We start from the raw sequence: 19972 nt of genomic DNA, 5'->3' as shown, positions 1-19972 counted from the left end.
TGGAGGTGGGGCTCGATGGCGAGCGCCTGGTAGCCGGGCTTGCACCCATGGGGTTCGGCCAGGCACAGCCCGAAGAGGCAACGTGGGTCCCCCTTCCCATGGGCTCACCACCTATTGGAGGGGCCAAGGAGGTCGGGTGCAGTGTGAGTTGGGTGGTTGCCGAAGGCGGGGACCTTGGCGGTCCGATCCTCGGCTACAGAAGCTGGCTCTTGGGACGTGGAATGTCACCTCTCTGAAGGGGAACCTCGACGCACAGCTTGGACTCTGGAACCAATCTCCTTGAGGGGGGCTGGACTCTGTACCACTCTGGAGTTGCCCCCGGTGAGAGGCACCGAGCTGGTGTGGGCATACTTATTGCCCCCCGACTTGGAGCCTGTACATTGGCGTTTACCCCTGGTGGACGAGAAGGTAGTCTCCCTCCGCCTTTGGGTGGGGGGACGGGTCCTAACTGTTGTTTGTGCGTATGCACCGAACAGCAGTTCGGAGCACCCACCCTTTTTGGAGTCCCTGGAGGGGGTTCTAGTGGGCATACCTTCTGGGTACTCCCTCGTACTGCTGGAAGACTTCAATGCTCACGTGAGCAATGACAGTGAGGCCTGGAAGGGCGTGATTGAGAGGAATGGTCCCCCCGATTTGAACCCGAGTGGTGTTTTGTTATTGGACTTCTGTGCTCATCACGGATTGTCCATAATGAACACCATGTTCAAGCATAGGGGTGTTCATATGTGCACTTGGCACCAGGACACCCTAGGCCTCAGTTCGATGATCGACTTTGTGGTCGTGTTGTCGGACTTGCGGCCACATGTCTTGGACACTCGGGTGAAGAGAGGGGCGGAGGTGTCAACTGATCACCACCTGATGGTGGGGGAGGATGCCGGTCAGGCCTGGTAGGCCCAAACGTGTTGTGAGGGTCTGCTGGGAACATCTGGCAGAGCCCCCTGTCAGAAGTAGCTTCAACTCCCACCTCCTGCAGAACTTCGACCACATCTCGAGGGAGGTGGGGGACATTGAGTCCGAATGGGCCATGTTCCGTGCCTCTATTGTTGAGGTGGCTGACCGGAGCTGTGGCCATAAGGTGGTCAGTGCCTGTCGTAGCGTCAATCCCCAAACCCGTTGGTGGACACCGGTGGTGAGGGATGCTGTCAAGCTGAAAAAGGAGTCCTACTGGTCCCTTTTGTCCTGTGGGACTCTGGAGGCAGCTGATAGGTACCGGCAGGCCAAGTGGAATGCGGCTTCGGTGGTTGCTGAGGCAAAAACTCGGGCGTGGGAGGAGTTTGGGGAGGCCATGGAGAACGACTTTCGGACGGCTTCGAGGAGATTCTGGTCCACTGTCCGGCGTCTCAGGAGGGGGAAGCAGTGCAGTGTCAACACTGTATATGGTGGGGATGGTGCGCTGCTGACTTCGACTCGGGACGTTGTGGGTCGATGGGGGGAGTACTTCGAAGACCTCCTCAATCCCACTAACATGCCTTCCAATGAGGAAGCAGAGCCTGGGGACTCGGAGGTGGGCTCCCCCATCTCTGGAACTGAGGTCACCGAGGTGGTCAAAAAACTCCTTGGGTGGCAGGGCCCCGGGGGTGGATGAGATACGCCCGGAGTTCCTCAAGGCTCTTTATGTTGTAGAGCTGTCTTGGTTGATATGTCTCTGCAACATCGCATGGACATCAGAGACAGTGCCTCTGGATTGGCAGACCGTGGTGGTGGTCCCCCTCTTTAAGAAGGGGGACCAGAGGGTGTGTTCCAACTACAGAGGGATCACATTCCTCAGCCTCCCTGGAAAAGTCTATTGGGGGGTTCTGGAGAGGAGGGTCCGTCTGATAGTTGAACCTCGGATTCAGGAGGAACAGTGTGGTTTTCGTCCTGGTCGCGGAACAGTGGACCAGCTCTATACCCTTAGCAGGGTCCTGGAGGGTGCATGGGAGTTTGCCCAACCAGTCTACCAATAAATACATTGTTACAAATTATAGATAGATAGATAGATAGATAGATAGATAGATAGATAGATAGATAGATAGATAGATAGATAGATAGATAGATAGATAGATAGATAGATAGATAGATAGATAGATAGATAGATACTTTATTAATCCCAAGGGGAAATTTACATACTCCAGCAGCAGCATACTGATACAGAAACAATATTAAATTAAAGAGTAATAAAAATGCAGGTAAAAAAAGACAATAACTTTGAATAATGTTAACGTTTACTCCCGGGGTGGAATTGAAGAGACGCATAGTTTGGGGGAGGAACGATCTCCTCAGTCTGTCAGTGGAGCAGGACAGTGACAGCATTCTGCCGCTAAAGCTGCTCCTCTGTCTGGAGATGATACTGTTTAGTGGATGCAGTGGATTCTCTATGATTGACAGGAGCCTGCTCAGTGTCCGTCGCTCAATATGCCAAAAGACATGATAAAGGTTTGGGGCAGCCAACCATGTATTGTATTCTGGCTGCTAAAATTGCAATAATTGAACAGAGATGTTCACACAACTGAGTCCAAAACAGTACTGATCACAGCAGTCAAGATGGTGGAATGGTCTGCAAGTGACTGAGAAAGACAGTTAGCACACCCCGCCACCCTTTGGTTGGTTGTGTAATTATCATTACTCAGGACCTTTAGCTGCCTCCTACTTGCACATGTGTGACAACATGTAATACCATAACAATAAAAGGTCAAGCAATCACTAGATGATCTTTTGTAAAATGAATTTGAAAACCTGATAAGAGGGAATTAATTAGGAACATTTGTATTTACTGTATGTCTCTGAGTGTAATTATAATTTATTTCTACCTACCTGTCTGAAGCATTATGTCAAATAATTTGATGTTCTTGTTTAATTACTCCTATTTGCCAAGGGGCATGACTGCCCATTTTTGTGGAGCACAATGACATTATGATCCTATTCTTTCTGTCTTATCAGATTTCAAGATTAATTAGGCTACCACAAAATGTAGATAACCACATAGATAACAAGGATATAGAACATTGTACTGAGGCCTAAAGATGTTTAAAATGAGTTACAGAATACAAGCACAGCCGAAACTTTTTTTTTTTGGATTAAAAAACGGTGTGGGAAACCTTAGAAAAGCTGGAAGTGTTTTCTCTCATTTTAAGATGGTAACTAAGTAAGGACCTTGGGCCACAATAAAAAAAAAAGAGGCCACGGCCTTTTTAAGAAATATGAGGTCTCAGGGTTGCAGAATTCAAAGAAAAGATGGGAGAGACATTGTGGTCAATGTGTCTTATACTGGTGAGTGGCTTCTCAGTCAGAAGGTGTCCCATGACTTGCCTAGAAAAGCACAGAAGTGCCTATTATTTGGTTTTTGTGTAGTCTCTTCTGTATTGTTAACCTGTCTATCCTTTTCAGCAAAGCTCCTATTACTTACAAATCTGAATAATGTGGTACCATATTGGTGTAGGTTCTGGGCAGTGCCAGTTTGTGAGGAGGTTACACTAAGTAATTTAAAATGCTCTACTAATCCACCAAGAAGATCATTTTGCTTTTGAAAGTATGTGAGCAATTACTTTACACAATTCGCATCTTCAGGACCCCTGGGTTTTCATCTCAAACCTGCTCACTGCATGGAGTTTCCACATGGTTGCTCTGTCATTGTAGGTTTTCTATAGGAACCCTGATTTGCTTCTCAGTGGAAGTTAGATTGATGAGTGACTGAAATGCTTGCTGTTGTGTATTAATATGAGTGTGTGCATCAGTCGATTAGAAGTTTCAGGATTCCATACAGGGTTAATTTCTCTTTGATACCAAATGCTGCTGCAGTGGTCTTAAGCCCTATGTGACCCTTTAACCAAATAAGAGAGTTAGAAAAAAAGATGGCTGGATATTTCACACTGTGCAGAATCTACACAAAACAGAAAGATAACAGCTTATACCACCCTGAAGGCTTAGTCTCAAATCTTTTTTCTCTCTCTTTTCAGATTGTGGTGAATGGAAATGGATTGCAATCATTTTCTCCAGACTTAATTAATTTTGGTCAAGTTGTTGGGTCATTCTTTGCAGTAAAAAACTGGACCCTTGTGGGAACAATTTATGATGCATGCAGTGAATACATAGAGTTTGAAAATCAAAACAGCTCAGATTATTGCAATGACTGGAAGATGGTAGTCTCTGATTTTAACGCAAAGACAAATGAAATAAAAAAAAATATCTTGAGACATACAGATAATGCTACTCTGTTCTTTGGTACTTTAAAAGATTTTAAAGGACTAATTACAAGTGTGTCAGGAAACACTACAAGACCATTTGTGTACTGTTGCCTTGAATCACTTGAGGACTTGACGTACTTCAGTAACATCCTAAATCACTCGATGTTGCTCTACCATGAGATACGACTTGATGATGCTTCGTACTCTTTCTCCAAGGTATGTCTCTTGACTTTCTCTTTTTGGTCCTGGCTGATCAGATTTTTATATTTTCAATACTTTTATACTCTGAAGCTAGGGATCTGCACTGGCAATCAGAAGGTTGCCGGTTCGAATCCCGTAAATGCCAAAAAGGGACTCTGCTCTGTTGGGCCCTTGAGCAGGACCCTTAACCTGCAATTGCTGAGCGCTTTGAGTAGTGAGAAAAGTGCTATATAAATGCAAAGAATTATTATTATTAAAGAATTATTCTAATATTTATGACCTCCTTATCTAAAGAGTGTGATCTATGAGAATGAGAAAATTGATTACAATAACAAACGCATTTTAGTAGATACAGTATATGTGTTTAGAATTTTGTAATCCTTCAAATATCAATTTATTATGAAAATGCTGCAAATCCTGTCTTTCCTTAGGAAGTCATGAAAAATATAACAACTTCTTCGGAAGCATCTTCCATCATAGGAGGTTCTGCCAACTTTAATGTCACAGTGACACTCCAGAACAACATTTCAGATTCTAGAAAGTATCAATTAAATTGGTCTGGGGTTATGATTGGTCAAATTTACACTCTGGTTCAAATCCTTTATAAAGTTGCCAACAATACATGTTACAACAATATGCAACAGTGTCAGATGTGGACCAACACCTCACAGTATTTAACACAGGTATGTTTAACCTTTGATTTGTTATTTTCGTATTTGAACTCTATTCTCAGTATTTCCTTAGAAAACTTAATCAATCAATTACTTCTTCTTGTTTTACTGAAATTTTGCCTGCTAAAAAATATTTTATTCATGTTTTTTTGTACTTTAGTTCAGGGTAGGGACAATAGTTAGTGCTCTTGCCTCACATTTGCAAGCACCCAGGCACAATGTGTGTGGAGTTTGCATGTCCTTTCAGTGCTCCTGGAGCCTTTGGCTTTCTTCCCACACATCAGGGAGATGAGTGTTAGTTATATTGGTGACCCTAAACTGACCCTGTTTGAGTGAGAGTGGGTGTGATAGTGACCAGTCATGGATTGGCATTCTGTCCAAAACTGATTCCTGTCTTGTGCCTGAGGTGAACTGTACAGGCTTCAAATTCCCATGTGTGGGACTAAACAACCCAAGACAAGAATGGAGAGATAAAGCACTCAACTATTAGGATTTACCCTGTTAGAGTTAGCATGGTGTTTTGATTTTACTGAACGATTTAGTTCTTGAGTATAAAGGTACTGAGTTTGGCATTTATTCTTTACAGTTTCAGTTTTGGAATTACAGAATTCTCTTTCAGTAAAGTGCATGATGTGGGTTTGTATAACAGTATTCAGTCTTATTTTGTGGTTTTCCGCTATTCTCAGTTAAGCTTGTAATTTGAAGCTTTTAATTATTTTTGGATACTTTCCCTTTTTTGTTTATTTTGCCATTCCTTGCTTATTTAGTTTTTTTTTTTAATCTGTATTTCCAAACCCAGAATCTCTGATAGCTAGATTGTTTAGGAATGTTTTTGGATCCTAACAACAAGGTGAATTGGTGCCCAGTGTCATGCCACTCTGATAGCTCAGATGTGAACTTTCCTCCTGTGCACACATTAAGTACTGTATGCTGATTTTTGCTTTCTTCTTTAATAGCACTGTCTGCACATACTGTAATACTCTGACAATGACCGAAGAGAAAGGTCACTTTGATTAAGTGGATGCTACATGTTTATTTGATTAAAGTACTGTATATAGAACAAAATATATATTAATAATATACTTACAATAATGTTTGTATGAAGATTTTACTTTTACACCTACTTAATTCTTGTCATGTTGCAGATGAATTTGAGCTTATGCTATGCCTTCTCTTCCTATGAGTTGTGAAATTGGTTGTGTTGTCCGTGTATTTAATTATAGCTCTACAGATTTTAAAGATTGCATTTGTTTTATTGATGCTACCCGACTTTGTTTCAAGCCCAAAATGTTTCCAGAGAATTTGTATTTAGTAGGGAAACAAATCTCATCGTCCTGTTCAGCTTCATGAAAATGCTATACTTCACTGAAAGTGAAATGTTTCTGGCTGCTTACATAGGCATGGAAATATAAGAAATGTCAAAAATATAAAAATTAAGATTTATTGAAAAACATGTCCTCTTATTATTATTATCTGCGGTGGGTTGGCACCCTGCCCGGGATTGGTTCCTGCCTTGTGCCCTGTGTTGGCTGGGATTGGCTCGAGCAGACCCCCGTGACCCTGTGTTCGGATTCAGCGGGTTGGAAAATGGATGGATGGATGTCCTCTTATACTTATGAAGTACATTTAATTTTAATTTGGCATTACAGCAGGAGATGTAAGAATTTCTTAAGGTAAACGTTGAACCTCAATTTTTAAGAGGTGTATTGATACATTTCTTTACATTTCTGCCTATTGCGGAAGTTACATTCCAGACCCATCAGCGATAGGTGAAAATCTGCAATATAGAAAGATCATATAAATAAATGTTTTTTTTTATAGTTTAAGCCTTAAAATATCCCTCCCCCTCATTTTAAACACATGTAAACTTATTAAAATACACTTTGTAAACACATATGATATGTGGATGTCAGGCTAAGGATATGAGTAACATCTCTCTATTATAAAAAAAAAAAATCTTGGCAGGGAGACCAGGGAGATGAGGTGTGATCTTCTCAGAAGACAATTTGACATCCAGCGAGAGACATTTTAACGTCACGCAAGACAAGGCAGTGAGACAGAAGGACAGCTGCTGTACAAGCTTTTAAATGATCGGCGTGCAGAGCAACAAGCAGAACAGGCATTTTGGCAGAAGCAGCACAAAGCCAGTAGCTGATCCGTCCGCTTCTCCTTAGCGTGCGTTCAGCTCCCCCCCAACACGAGTGGGAGAGACATGAAGTGGCAGGAGCGTAGGGGGTTGCGCAGACCAGGTCATTACAAAACTTAGGAAACTTAGGAAACAAAACCCGTGACACAGTGTCCCCCCCCCCTTCAGAACACTAGCAGCAGATACACAAATGTCTTAAATGATTGACACAAAGCGCGACAAGCAGTACACACAGCTGGCAAGCAGCAGCAGCAAGACACCAGCTGAACCGATCGCATCTCTTTAGCGTGCATTCAGACCCTCCCTTCACAACGCGAGCAGCATTAGAAGTCTCGCGAGAAAGAGATTTAACCACCAGGGCAGGAAATAAAGGACAAATATTGTTTTTACAAAAGTTTTAAAGTAAAAATGAAAACATTGCATATGTAACAATTCCCATGAAAATAGCAATCTCTTTAAATTGTTTATCCAGTAAGCCAAACCTGGGGGTGGGTGAGTGAAGCAAGCAGGGGGCAGAGCCCCCTAGTAATAATAATAATAATAATAATAAATCTGCAATGTAGCGGGGGCGCAATAGCTGAACCGCGATATAGCGGGGGATCACTGTACATCAATCTATTTTACATCCCTAGTACTAACTCCGCTGGGGGTAATAGAAGTGGACCTAATTATGTAATAATGGAATCAAGAGAAGGACTGGGGTTTTATAAAGCGGCAAAGGTCAACACTGGGAAGTCAAATTGCTGATTAACAATCCTAGGATGTGAAACAAAAATTATAAATTCAAGAATGTAGTGGAGGAGTCTATAACCAAAATAATTTCAGTTAACGAGAGCCAAATTATAACATAAAAGCCAATTAACAAACGAACCAGTTGCCAAAAATCAGACTGAAACATTTTACAAATGAAGGCTTTCTTTGCTGTGTCCTTAAAGTTGGACAAACCAAGACCTGGGAATGTCATGTGCTGCACACTTCCAGTTGACCTTGCACAGCAACTTCTTGGTAAACCAAAACAAAAAGAAAGCGAAGTGTGCAGGCTATAAAATGTATTTACTTAAAATCATTGTTAAAAACATACTTAAAATATGAATGAACATGTTTTGTGATTTATAAAGGAACAATTGCAAAAAATTAAAATGTAATAAATGTGACATATAGTAAACCGCAAGTGTTTAATGGGAGACTGAAGATGATGTGGTCCTCCCTGCGTGGAGTTTGCATGTTCTCCCCATGTCTGCGTGGGTTTCCTTCTGGTGATCCGGTTTCCTCCCACAGTCCAAAGACATGCAGGTTAGGTGCATTGCCAATCCTAAATTGTCCCTAGTGTGTGGGTGTGTGTGTGTGTGTGTGTGTGTCCTGCAGTGGGCTGGCGCCCTGCCAGGGGTTTGTTCCTGCCTTGCGCCCTCTGCTGGCTGGGACTGGCTCCTACAGACACCCGTGACCCTGTGTTAGGATATAGCGGGTTGGATAATGACTGACTGACTGACTGACTGACTGACTGAAGACGATGCTGATAGCGTTTTTGGCCACCGAGAGGCAGCATTTCCCCATTTATAGTCCTGTAGTCAGTTTCATACACAGGTCATTAAGGAAGAATGTTAAACATAGGATTAGAAATATATAATTACACCAAAACAAATAAAACTTTTCATTCAAAAATGATTATTTAATTTTATCTAAAAATAAAAAACAAAAAAATAAGTAGATTTGCCTTTAGCATACCAAAATGTAAATTTTAGATATTTCAGCACATTTGAAAAATGTGATATACATACGAAAAGTTTAGACCATTAAAGTAGAAATGTAAGCACTTTGAAAAAATGTAATATGCAAAGGCAGTGCTGCCCTAGTTTGATAAAGGTTACTGTTCATTGTTTTTAATTTTTGTCAATTAGGAATATTTTAAAGGCAAGTTTAGATGAGTCACATATATGTAATTGGTTCGGTATTCAACTTTTCTTAATGTTACACACATAAGAGGGCTTTTAACTAAACTCAGATCACAAATGCAACTATTTATTTTTCCCGCATTTGCTTTCAGAAGGAAAGCAAACCTAAAATGTAATTCCTAAAGTAGAGTACCTATTAATGCCTTGTACAATGCATAACGTTCTCAAACCTGCATAATCCAATTCAGGGCTGCTGAGGTGCTGAGCATGTTCAGCAATGTTGGGCACAAGGCTGGAACTCTGGAAAGGGTGCCGATATATTACAGGGCCATTCGTGTGACATCAGTTTAGAACTGCCAGTCAACTTAACACTTCAACTTGAATGGCTCTGAGAGCAAGCAAATGATAATAGGAAACCACATGACATATAAATTACATAAATGATGCAAATTAAAAAACTTAACCTATAAACAGTTGCAGAATAATGCAATTATAAAGAGGATGTGCAAATGAAAGCACGTGCATGCATTGTGTGTGTGCACCTGACACACATATGTGAATATGTCTACACAAACACACCCTTCATATATAAAAGAACACAGGAATAAATTAGGAAGACAGATAAAGTTACTGGTTTACAAGGACTATGGCTCTGGGAAAAAAACTGTTTAGTTGTCTGTTAGTTTTAGTTTTAACGGACACTAAAGCATTTACCAGGAACAAGTGATGATCTGGGTGAGATGAGTCCATGGTGATCCTTCTGATATGGTGTATAACAATAGATACAAACAGGTCTGCAATAGATGGAGGAGCAAAGCCAATTATTTTGTCAGTAGACCTCACAACCAAGCTGTAACTTATTTTTGGAGTGCACCATTAATGAACCAAACCAGACAACAATAGATAAAGTGATCACACTTTTACTATTGGCTTTGTAGAATTGTTCTAGGAAGAAGTGGAAAATATTTAATTTCTTTAGTTGTTGTAGAAAATACATCTGCTGCTGAGTCTTCATAGTGATGGCAGTGGTGTTGAGGTCCCAGCTGGAAATGTTTGTGCCCAAAAATTTGAAGGATTTGGCCATATTGACTGTAGAGTCATTAATTTCTAGAGGGAGAGGTTGTAACTGCTGCTTGCAAAATTCAGTTAAGATTTGCACTGTTTTGGTGACATTGAGTATCTGATTATTTGTGGCGCAAAAAAACAAAGATGAGTCACCTCCTTTCTGTATGCTGTTTCACTTCTATTAGTAATTAGTCCAATAACAGCAGCGTCATTGGTAAGCTTAATGATTTTTACTGAAGAGTCAGTAGACCTATAGTCACTGGTACAGAGAATAGAGTGAAGGATAAAGTGAGGGGCACATGAGTTACTATGGATATAGTCTGGAAGGTTGGAGCCCATCCAAATATACTGTTTGTGAAAAAAAAAATAAATCCATTAACAGATCCGAGCATTCAGTTAAGTTTGCAGAAGTTTAGCTAACAACAGTTCAAGGACGTCAGTACTGAATGCAGAACAGAAATCTACAAGCAGTATTCTGACGTAAGTTTCTTTACAGCCCAAATGCTCTGAGTCCAGCACAAAGTGTTAGAAATAATCGGTCTTCAAAGATTTCTAATGGAGGGACATCTCTCTCTCTCCTCGATGTCAGACATAAGCCTGTGTAGCAAAGGCGTTATATAGGCGCCGACCCGACACAGACTGACACCGGAGACACGTATAAAAGCAAGTGAACGTTTATTTTTCTTCACCTGTGTCCACAGGCACAACACAGTCCCAAAAGCACCAAAACACCACACTGTTCTTCCTTGCATCACCACTCATCCCGGCAAGTGTTGTCCTCCTCCTCCTCCCGACTCAGGCCCCTGGAGTGGTGGCTGTTGGCCCCTTTTATAGTTCACCGAGAAGTGCTTCAGGTGCTTGACCACCTGCCTCCAATGGTACCTCCAGGTGTGGCTGAACTATGGCCCAGACGGGCCCAGGAACCTCTGCAGAGCCTCCTGGTGGCCACCCCAGATCTCAACAGGGCTGTAGAGAACTCCATCTCCACTGCGGGTATCTGAGGCACCACAGTCACCCAGGGGGGCTTCCACCAAGTGGTCCCGAGGAGGTACTGTGCAGCCCATGCTTGCTCCCCTGGCACATACACAGAAGGGGTGTCCCGGTTTGATCAAATCACAGAAAGGTCTGCTTTCTCCATAAGCCAGGCAAGCCATTGCTTCAGAGACAGCTGAACAGCACAAACATTTTTGTCATATTATATATTGTAGAATGTGAAAGTACAGTATATATAGTAACATTTCTTTGAAGTGAAGATTATTTATTTGTTTGTTTTATCCAGAATGAAACATCACAGCTGCCAAGCTCAATTAGCACTGCAATTAACAATGAATATGACTTCAAAGTATGCAATATTGATGCAGGTAAAACATACACAAATATGAACTGCTACAACGTCTCGCAATCTGTGAGTATTTGTACAATAATTAATTGAAAATCTTACAGTGATGGTCTTTTTTCAGAGGTTCACAAAATGTTTAAAGACAGAGTTATAGTCTTGCAATTTTAAAAGAAAAGTAAAATAATGATAAGTAAGTAAAAATTATTTTCCAATATTGTGTGCATTTTTTGTATTTTCCACCTCCATCAGATCAGAGGTCCAAAACATTAGGAAATTCAGAAATACTGCATACAGTGCATCTTTTTAGGAGTTCTGGGATCTGTTGCGAAATCCCATGCCTGTCTGACCATTTGTCTGCATGTAACAAACTGGACCAATTCTGTTGAGATGTGGCACACTCATTCTTCGAAGAAATTGGTTGAAACAGTTCAATTTTCATTCAGATATCATGAACAAACAGCACTGTATGGATGTTTTTGAATTTTAAAATGTTCCCATTGAAAAACAATTGTGAATTTGTGAGCTGGTCCATTTTAAAACGGAGGACCATTCTGAGCAACTTCAACTATGAGTTAGTTTACTTCTTCAGTTTTATGTTGAGAGTGGTTGCTGCCACTTGTATATTTTGTATTTTTTCCTCGTTTATTTGACTCATCACTGCACAGATCCCAAATTCAAATGAGGCAAATGCCAGACAGAACCAAGCGTCCTCTGCTGCTGTGTTTGGTATAAGTCAACCATTAGAGTACAGAAAAAGTCACTTCTCTGGAAAGAAATGGAAGTGAAAAGCAAGTATGTAAGCATATATAAGACTGAATCGATGGAACAATATTATCTGGAGATTATTATTGTAAAGAGCCGATGTTATCAACCTGCTGATAAATGGTGTTTGAAGTAAGTAATTACACTAGAAGGGTGTAGCTGCTCTAACTCATATAAAAATATACTGTATGTTTATATGGCTGTTCTATGGACAGTGGCATCAGGAAGTGGGAGGATTCAATGGCGTAAGCCCCAATCTCTGGTGCCCTACAGCTGATCTTTTAGTCCCAGATATACACGAATATTCAGAGCAAACCCCCAATCTTCTTGTGCCATTGCAATTCCCATTATACAATAAATCAGTTCCTTTCCAAGTTATAACTTATTTATCTAAGTTTAACAAATTACTGTGTTTTAGTTAATGTTAATAGCTAGATGGCTTACTTATTTTAATTCTTTTCCCCCTTTCATAGTGTAATACTGATAGTGATTTTATGCCTAGTATTGGTCATTTTGTATTAATAGATATTTTTCTGTTTCTAATTATTAGATACTACTTTATTGGGAATACTTTCAAAAATGTTTAAGAAAATTGAACAATAATTAATCACAGACTGTATCTTATGTTAAGTTAAAGAAATTTAAATTAGGTACATAAAGTGAGCATCCCCAAAAGTTCATTTTTTTTGAGTGACCGGTTTAATGGACAGTGGCATCAAGAGGTGGGAGGATTCTGACCCCCTCGCACCAAAAATATTAAGTTACAGTATGTTAGTATTTTTAAAAGTGCCCTTTAAAATGGGCTGTTTTAATTTTTTATGAAAATTATGGGGCGGCGCAGTGGTAACGCTGCTGCCTCATATTAAGGAGCCCCGGGTTCGCTTCCCGGGTCATCCCTGTGTGGAGTTTGCATGTTCTCCCCGTGTCTGCATGGGTTTCCTCAGTCTAAAGACATGCAGGTTAGGTGCATTGACAATCCTAAATTGTCCCTTGTGTGTGTGTGTGTGTCCTGCGGTGGGCTGGCACCCTGCCTGGGGGTTTGTTCCTGCCTTGCTCACTGTGCTGGCTGGGATTGGCTCCAGCAGACCCCCATGACCCTGTGTTAGGATATAGCAGGTTGGGAAATGACTGTCTGAAAATTATGATTTTTAATATAACATTGTCTCAATACTCTTTTGTTTCATGGATAACTGATGGGTGGATGTGGTGTTTTGTAAATCTTTATAAAACTGGGTAATGAAAACTTCACAAATGTATTTTTAATAATTGTAGTCATCAATTATTCATGATGTTCCTTGAATTAATGTATTTTATGACTGTGTGTTATATTTCTTTTATTTTTTTAGCCGAGTTCAGCTGTGTGTGTTCAATCTTGTAAAGTCTCAGAAAGAAGTGTAATGATTGGACACTGCTGTATGCAATGTCAGCCCTGCTCAGGAGGGACTTTCAGCAATGGAACAGGTAAATACCAGCAAGAGTCTGGACTCCTTTATTTTATTTAACTTTCATTTCAGATTACCAAACAATCCAAATGCAATTGAGGATGCTGACTTTTTATATATTTTTTTCTAATTTTATGTCTTCTACAAACTGTTAAGTCAAAAAAGTTATGTAACTTGGCAGACTATCCGATGGTTTAACATTTTCAAGACAAGGGGTGACTGTTCAGACCATCAGTCTTATTTGGTTATCTAATTTGTCCTAATATCTTATCTACAGATATTGTATATATCTACATTATTCTGAGGAAACCATCAAATCCATTCCTTTGAAAACAGTTACGCTAATGATCTGCCTTAATAATGATTGTTCAATTCCACCCGGGGGGGTAAACGTTAACATTTAACATTATCCATCCATCCATCCATCCATTTTCCAACCCGCTGAATCCGAACACAGTTGTCACGGGGGTCTGCTGGAGCCAATCCCAGCCAACACAGGGCACAAGGCAGGGAACCAATCCTGGGCAGGGTGCCAACCCACCGCAGCATTTAACATTATACAAAGTTATTGTCTGTTTTTTCAATCTTTAATTTAATATTGTTTATTGTATCAGTATGCTGCTGCTGGAGAATGTGAATTTCCCATTGGGATTAATAAAGTATCTATCTATCTATCTATCTATCTATCTATCTATCTATCTATCTATCTATCTATCTATCTATCTATCTATCTATCTATCTATCTATCTATCTATCTATCTATCTATCTATCTAATTAAATGTTGGCAAAGAACTTGAAGAGAAAAAATAAACAGGAATTACTAAGCTGTTCCATTTGAATGATATTTTTGGAACAAGAACAAATTTATAATACAGAATTAAATAATAAATTAAATAATAAATTCTGTTATCTGCAGTGGGTTGGCACCCTGCCCGGGATTGGTTCCTGCCTTGTGCCCTGTGTTGGCTGGGATTGGCTCCAGCAGACCCCCGTGACCCTGTGTTTGGATTCAGCGGGTTGGAAAATGGATGGATGGATTCTGTTATTCACAATAATTGGTTTCTAACTAAGAAGCTGGGTAGGAACAAAAACCTGCAGCCAGTACAGCTTTCTAGGACTGAACTGGAAGAGCAGGAGGTTGGAAGCACGCATTGATTACAGCATTTCACCGCACCCACCACACGATGAACCACCCGGATTGGGATCCGAGTGCAGCCATGTAATGGGTGACACCTCAGTACCACACAGGAACAATGTGAGTTTTTTTACAATGGCTGGAATGCCAATCCTGCCACCAACCCCTGAGTTTTCCCTGCAAGTTGGATGACCTGTTTTCAAGGCTTGATGCAGATTAATGTCATACCCAAGATGGAGCAATTGCAGGTTAAGGGTCTTGCTGAAGGGTCCAACAGAGTAGAGCCACTTCCAGGCCCGGCCTTAGGCATAGGCGAAGTGGGTGACCGCCTAGGGCCCCGGCGTCCGGGGGGCCCCGGATCGACGGCGGCCAGGCCCCCGGCCCGACCCTCCCCTCGCATGTTTAACAGTTCAAACTGGCTAAATTGTAGCAGCTAACTACTCCGGGCGAAAAAGGGACGCAGGGTGATGACCTCGTAACGCTACAAGAAAACGTCTCCTTGGTCTAATTTTCACGCATTTCGCAGAGCTTCCAGGGGGGCTCTGCCCCCCTCAGGGGGCCCCTGGACCCCCCTTTCGCCTAGGGCCCCATAATACCTAAGACCGGGCCTGCCACTTCTGGCTTTTAGAGAGGTCAGAGCTTCACTTAATGGATTTGTCTCTTCCCATCATCCAACAGCAGTCTGGCCACAGTATGCTGCAGGGTTCTAACCGTAACTCAAAGCTCCCTGCTGCCCAAACACTGGCCTGCTGCTTACAACATATAAAGTCAGGAGTTTGTGCACTGCGAATTAAATCAGAAATACAGAAAAAGAAGAGATGGGGCTCTAAGGGTCACCCCATTTAATGTCCAGGTTGGATTTAGTTAAAGAAAGTAAAAGAAAAGTGACATATTTTTTATCTCTTGTAGTCTGAGAATAGCTTCTGGGGTCTGTCGTTGTCAGAAGCTAAGTTCTAAATGAACACCATCTTCCTCTATGATGGCTGATTAAGTAGGGGAGGAAGTGGAATGGGTGGACCAACACCCACGTGACACTCCGGACACTTGGGTGTGTGAAAGTACATTTAGTTACATTTTTACCCACGTGAACTTCTCCCTAAAGTGAGTCACTTGTCTTATCTGAACTATTTCATCACAATTATGTCTCATATCCCCTCTGCACAAATTATGAGTGAGTGCATGGCTGTTAAGGGGTTGCCAGAGATAAGAACTCCACTTTAGGATTATTAAAGTCCACTGTCCATGTGAATTCCACAACAGGATAAATGTTGCTACAAATGAAAAGCATTCTTCAGAACAAAATCTGTATTTGTGAGAACAACTTTAATGCCTAGAGTAGCAGAGCCTCATTTATGTCATTTGGCTAATGTCCTTATCTCCTGTTTCATTTTATTCTTGCAGACTGCCTGCCTCTCACCATTGTCCATGAAGTTTTGATCTACATCTTGTCCCCATTAGGGATTCTTATGTGTGTGGGGTCCCTGGCAGTTTTTCTGACACGTGCTAAGACCCCTATTGTGAAAATGGCTGGAGGGAACATCTTCTACTGCTACTTGGCTGGTCTTGTTATTGCTTTCTCCAGTTCCTTCGTGTTTGCTGTGACGCCAACAAATAACACATGTCTGATTGGCCTGCCTCTCTCAGCTATGGGATTCTCGGTCTGCCTCTCCAGTATTCTTGCCAGGTCCTGCAGAATTTTGATTGCCTTTGCCAACAAAGCACAAAGACCAAGCAAGCTTCAGATTCACTCCTACATTATAATCATCACAGTGGGTACTCTGGGAGAGGTAGCCATTTGCTTAGCATGGATGTTGAGGGATCCCCTTCACTTCACCTATGTGCCCCAAGCAAAGCAATATACCAACATGGCCTGTGACTGTAACAATAAGTACTGGTACTACATTTCTTATGGCTACCTCGGGCTCCTTTGTTTAGGTTCTTGGGGGGTGGCTATCAAGAGCAATGCTCTTCCTCCTGCGTTTAGTGAGTCCCGATCCATTTCCTTTAGTATGTTGATCTTCCTTGCTATCTGGGGATGCACAATTCTCATAATCGTGAGTGATATCAAAGATCTGCAGACGGTGATACTTGGGGTGTCCATTGCATTATCCTCTTGGGGTATTCTTGGCTGCATCACTCTGCCCAAGGTCTTTGTCATCATTTTCAGGCCAGAAAGAAACAGCCAGCAGTGGATAAGACACGTCACTTATGAGTACTGTCGCCATGTCGCTTATAAGGCCGATATGAATTTGGAGACCGAACAATCCACTATCTCGACTTCGGCAACCACCATGTCATCTGTCACCTCATAAAACACCAACAGTCATTTATAACATAAACGTTTTGGAATGAATTACTGCTGGTGTACAGCTTGCAAATTGTGCATATGAAGTTTCCCTCAGGTTTCTCCCTAATCCCTGAAATGTGCAATAAAAGGTTGCAGGGTTGTTAGAATCGATTCTGAGGGACATTTACACAAGGCTGAAGCCAACCCTGAATGGGAGGCAAGAATGAATGTGATGCTGTTTATCATTTCTTAGATCTTTTTATGCCACCAGTTTCATCCAGTTTAAGTGAGATTTTTCTGTACAATATATACATTAAAATTTCAAATAGAATTCAAATAATGAGCCATCGTTGTCTGTGTAGCCCAGGTATTTGGCAATTCTCCTAAAAGAACAACAACAACAACATTTATTTATAAAGCACATTTTCATACAAAAAAGTAGCTCAAAGTGCTTTACATAATGAAGAAAATAAAAATAAAAGACAAAGTAAGAAATTAAAATAAGACAACATTAATTAACATACAATAAGAGTAAGGTCTGATGGCCAGGGAGGACAGAAAAAACAAAAAAAAAAAACTCCAGACGGCTGGAGAAAAAAATAAAATCTGTAAGGGTTCCAGGCCACGAGACTGCCCAGTCCCCTCTGGGCATTCTACCTAACATAAATGAAATAGTCCTCTTTGTATTTAGGGTTCTCACGGAAGGACTTGATGATGATGGTCATGCAGACTTCTGGCTTTTAATCCATCAATGTTGGAACATCACGGTGCTTTGAGTAGATGGTGGTGGCGCAAGCTGCCACCACAAAGAAACCGGAAAAAGAAACAGTAGAGAGAGTAGGGGTTAGTACGGATTTTAGAGCCACCATGAATAGTTATTATAATGAATTGGATATACAGAGTATCAGGATTAAATTAAAGTGAAGTTATAAGAAAGCCATGTTAAAATAATGTGTTTTTAGCAGTTTTTTGAAGTGCTCCACTGTATTAGCCTGGCGAATTCCTATTGGCAGGCTATTCCAGATTTTAGGTGCATAACAGCAGAAGGCCGCCTCACCACTTCTTTTAAGTTTTGCTCTTGGAATTCTAAGGAGACACTCATTTGAGGATCTGAGGTTGCTATTTGGAATATAAGATGTCAGACATTCCGATATATAAGATGGGGCGAGATTATTTAAGGCTTTATAGACCATAAGCAGAATTTTAAAGTCAATCCTGAATGACACAGGTAACCAGTGCAGTGACATCAAAACTGGAGAAATGTGCTTGGATTTTCTTTTCCTAGTTAGGATTCTAGCAGCTGCATTCTGCACTAGTTGCAAACAATTAATGTCTTTTTTGGGTAGTCCTGAGAGGAGTGCGTTACAGTAATCTAGTCGACTGAAAACAAACGCATGAACTAATTTCTCAGCATCTTTCAATGATATAAGAGGTCTAACTTTTGCTATGTTTCTTAAGTGAAAAAATGCTGTCCTAGTGGTCTGATGAATATGCGATTTAAAATTCAGATTACAGTCAACAGTTACCCCTAAGCTTTTTACCTCCGTCTTGATTTTTAATCCTAATGTATCGAGTTTATTTCTAATAGCCTCATTGTATCCATTATTGCCAATCACTAAAATTTCAGTTTTCTCTTTTTTTAGATTAAGAAAATTACTATTCATCCATTCAGAAATACAAGTAAGACATTGTGTTAGGAAATCAAGAGAATCGGGGTCATCAGGTGCTATTAATAGGTACAGCTGTGTGTCATCAGCATAGCTGTGGTAGCTCACGTTGTGCCCTGAGATAATCTGACCTAATGGAAGCATGTAGATTGAGAAGAGCAGCGGACCCAGGATAGAGCCTTGTGGAACACCATATAGGATATCATGTGTCTTTCAGTTGTAATTACCACAACTAACAAAGAATTTTCTCCCTGCCAGGTAGGATTCAAAACAATTTAAGACACTGCCAGAGAGGCCCGCCCATTGACTAAGGCAATTTCTAAGAATATTATGATCAATGGTGTCAAATACGGCACTCAGATCTAGGAGGATGAGAACAGATAAGTGGCCTCAGTCTGTATTTACCCGCAAGTCATTTACTATTTTAACGAGTGCAGTTTCTGTGCTGTGATTTGCTCTAAAACCTGACTGAAATTTATCATGAATAGCATGTTTATTGGTGTGGTCATTTAAGTGCATAATGACTGCCTTCTCTAGAATGTTACTTAAGAAAGGCAGGTTAGAGATGGGTCTACAATTTTCAAGAGAAGAGGGGTCAAGATTATTTTTCTTGACTAGGGGTTTAACTACAGCAGTCTTAAGACAGTCTGGGAAGACCCCCGTATCTAATGACGAATTTACTATGTCAAGAATATCATCAATTAGCACGCCCGATACTTTTTTGAAAAAACTTGTTGGTATTGGGTCAAGGACGCAGGTGGAGGTTTTCAGTTGAGAAATCATTTTATGTAAATCAGGTAAATCTATCCTAGTGAAAGAATTTTATTTGTTTGTAACGGAAGGGAAGGGATGGGTTAGTGAAGACTGATCCTTGCTACCACAACAGCATATGTTTTGTGTCTACTCTCATGAAGGGAGGGGGAGAATGAAGCGAATGTCAGCTTGACTAACACGTGACTTGTCAAATTACAGTGGTGTCTGAGAAAAACACTGCAAAGGTTATTCATGGAAGACAGTCACAGATAATGATCTTGCTGCTATCTCTAGCAAAAATTCTTCCTACTGCCTACTTAGGAAGGAAAATGTACAGAGTTAGGGATCTTTACTATTGCAGCCATATTGTTACACTAGACTTTCTTTAGTTGTTATTTTCAGAGTAAAGATCGACAGTAAAACTAAAGTACATTCTGCTTTCTTTGCC

At 41.0% G+C, this 19972-nt stretch overlaps 1 protein-coding gene across 3 annotated transcripts in view; it reads left to right on the top strand.

Annotated features, from left to right (window-relative positions):
• LOC114660340 (G-protein coupled receptor family C group 6 member A-like) overlaps nt 1-17634 on the top strand; it is a 110245-nt gene extending 92611 nt beyond the window's left edge. Inside the window, exons 4-8 of one of the 3 annotated variants that reach the window (XM_028812976.2) lie at nt 3936-4379; nt 4796-5047; nt 11418-11543; nt 13586-13700; nt 16219-17634. In XM_028812976.2, the coding sequence (XP_028668809.1) occupies nt 3936-4379; nt 4796-5047; nt 11418-11543; nt 13586-13700; nt 16219-17129 (1848 nt within the window). In that variant the 3' untranslated portion in view covers nt 17130-17634. The remainder of the gene's footprint in view (nt 1-3935; nt 4380-4795; nt 5048-11417; nt 11544-13585; nt 13701-16218) is intronic. The other 2 variants (XM_051933855.1, XM_051933854.1) reach the window with 2 other exon arrangements.
• Nucleotides 17635-19972: the final 2338 nt, after the last annotated feature.

This window comes from Erpetoichthys calabaricus, chromosome 11, assembly GCF_900747795.2.
Source record: "Erpetoichthys calabaricus chromosome 11, fErpCal1.3, whole genome shotgun sequence".
Classification (NCBI taxonomy): Eukaryota; Metazoa; Chordata; class Cladistia; order Polypteriformes; family Polypteridae; genus Erpetoichthys; species Erpetoichthys calabaricus.
Note: the sequence above shows the minus strand (reverse complement) of the source record. Positions and strands in the feature narration are given on the sequence as shown.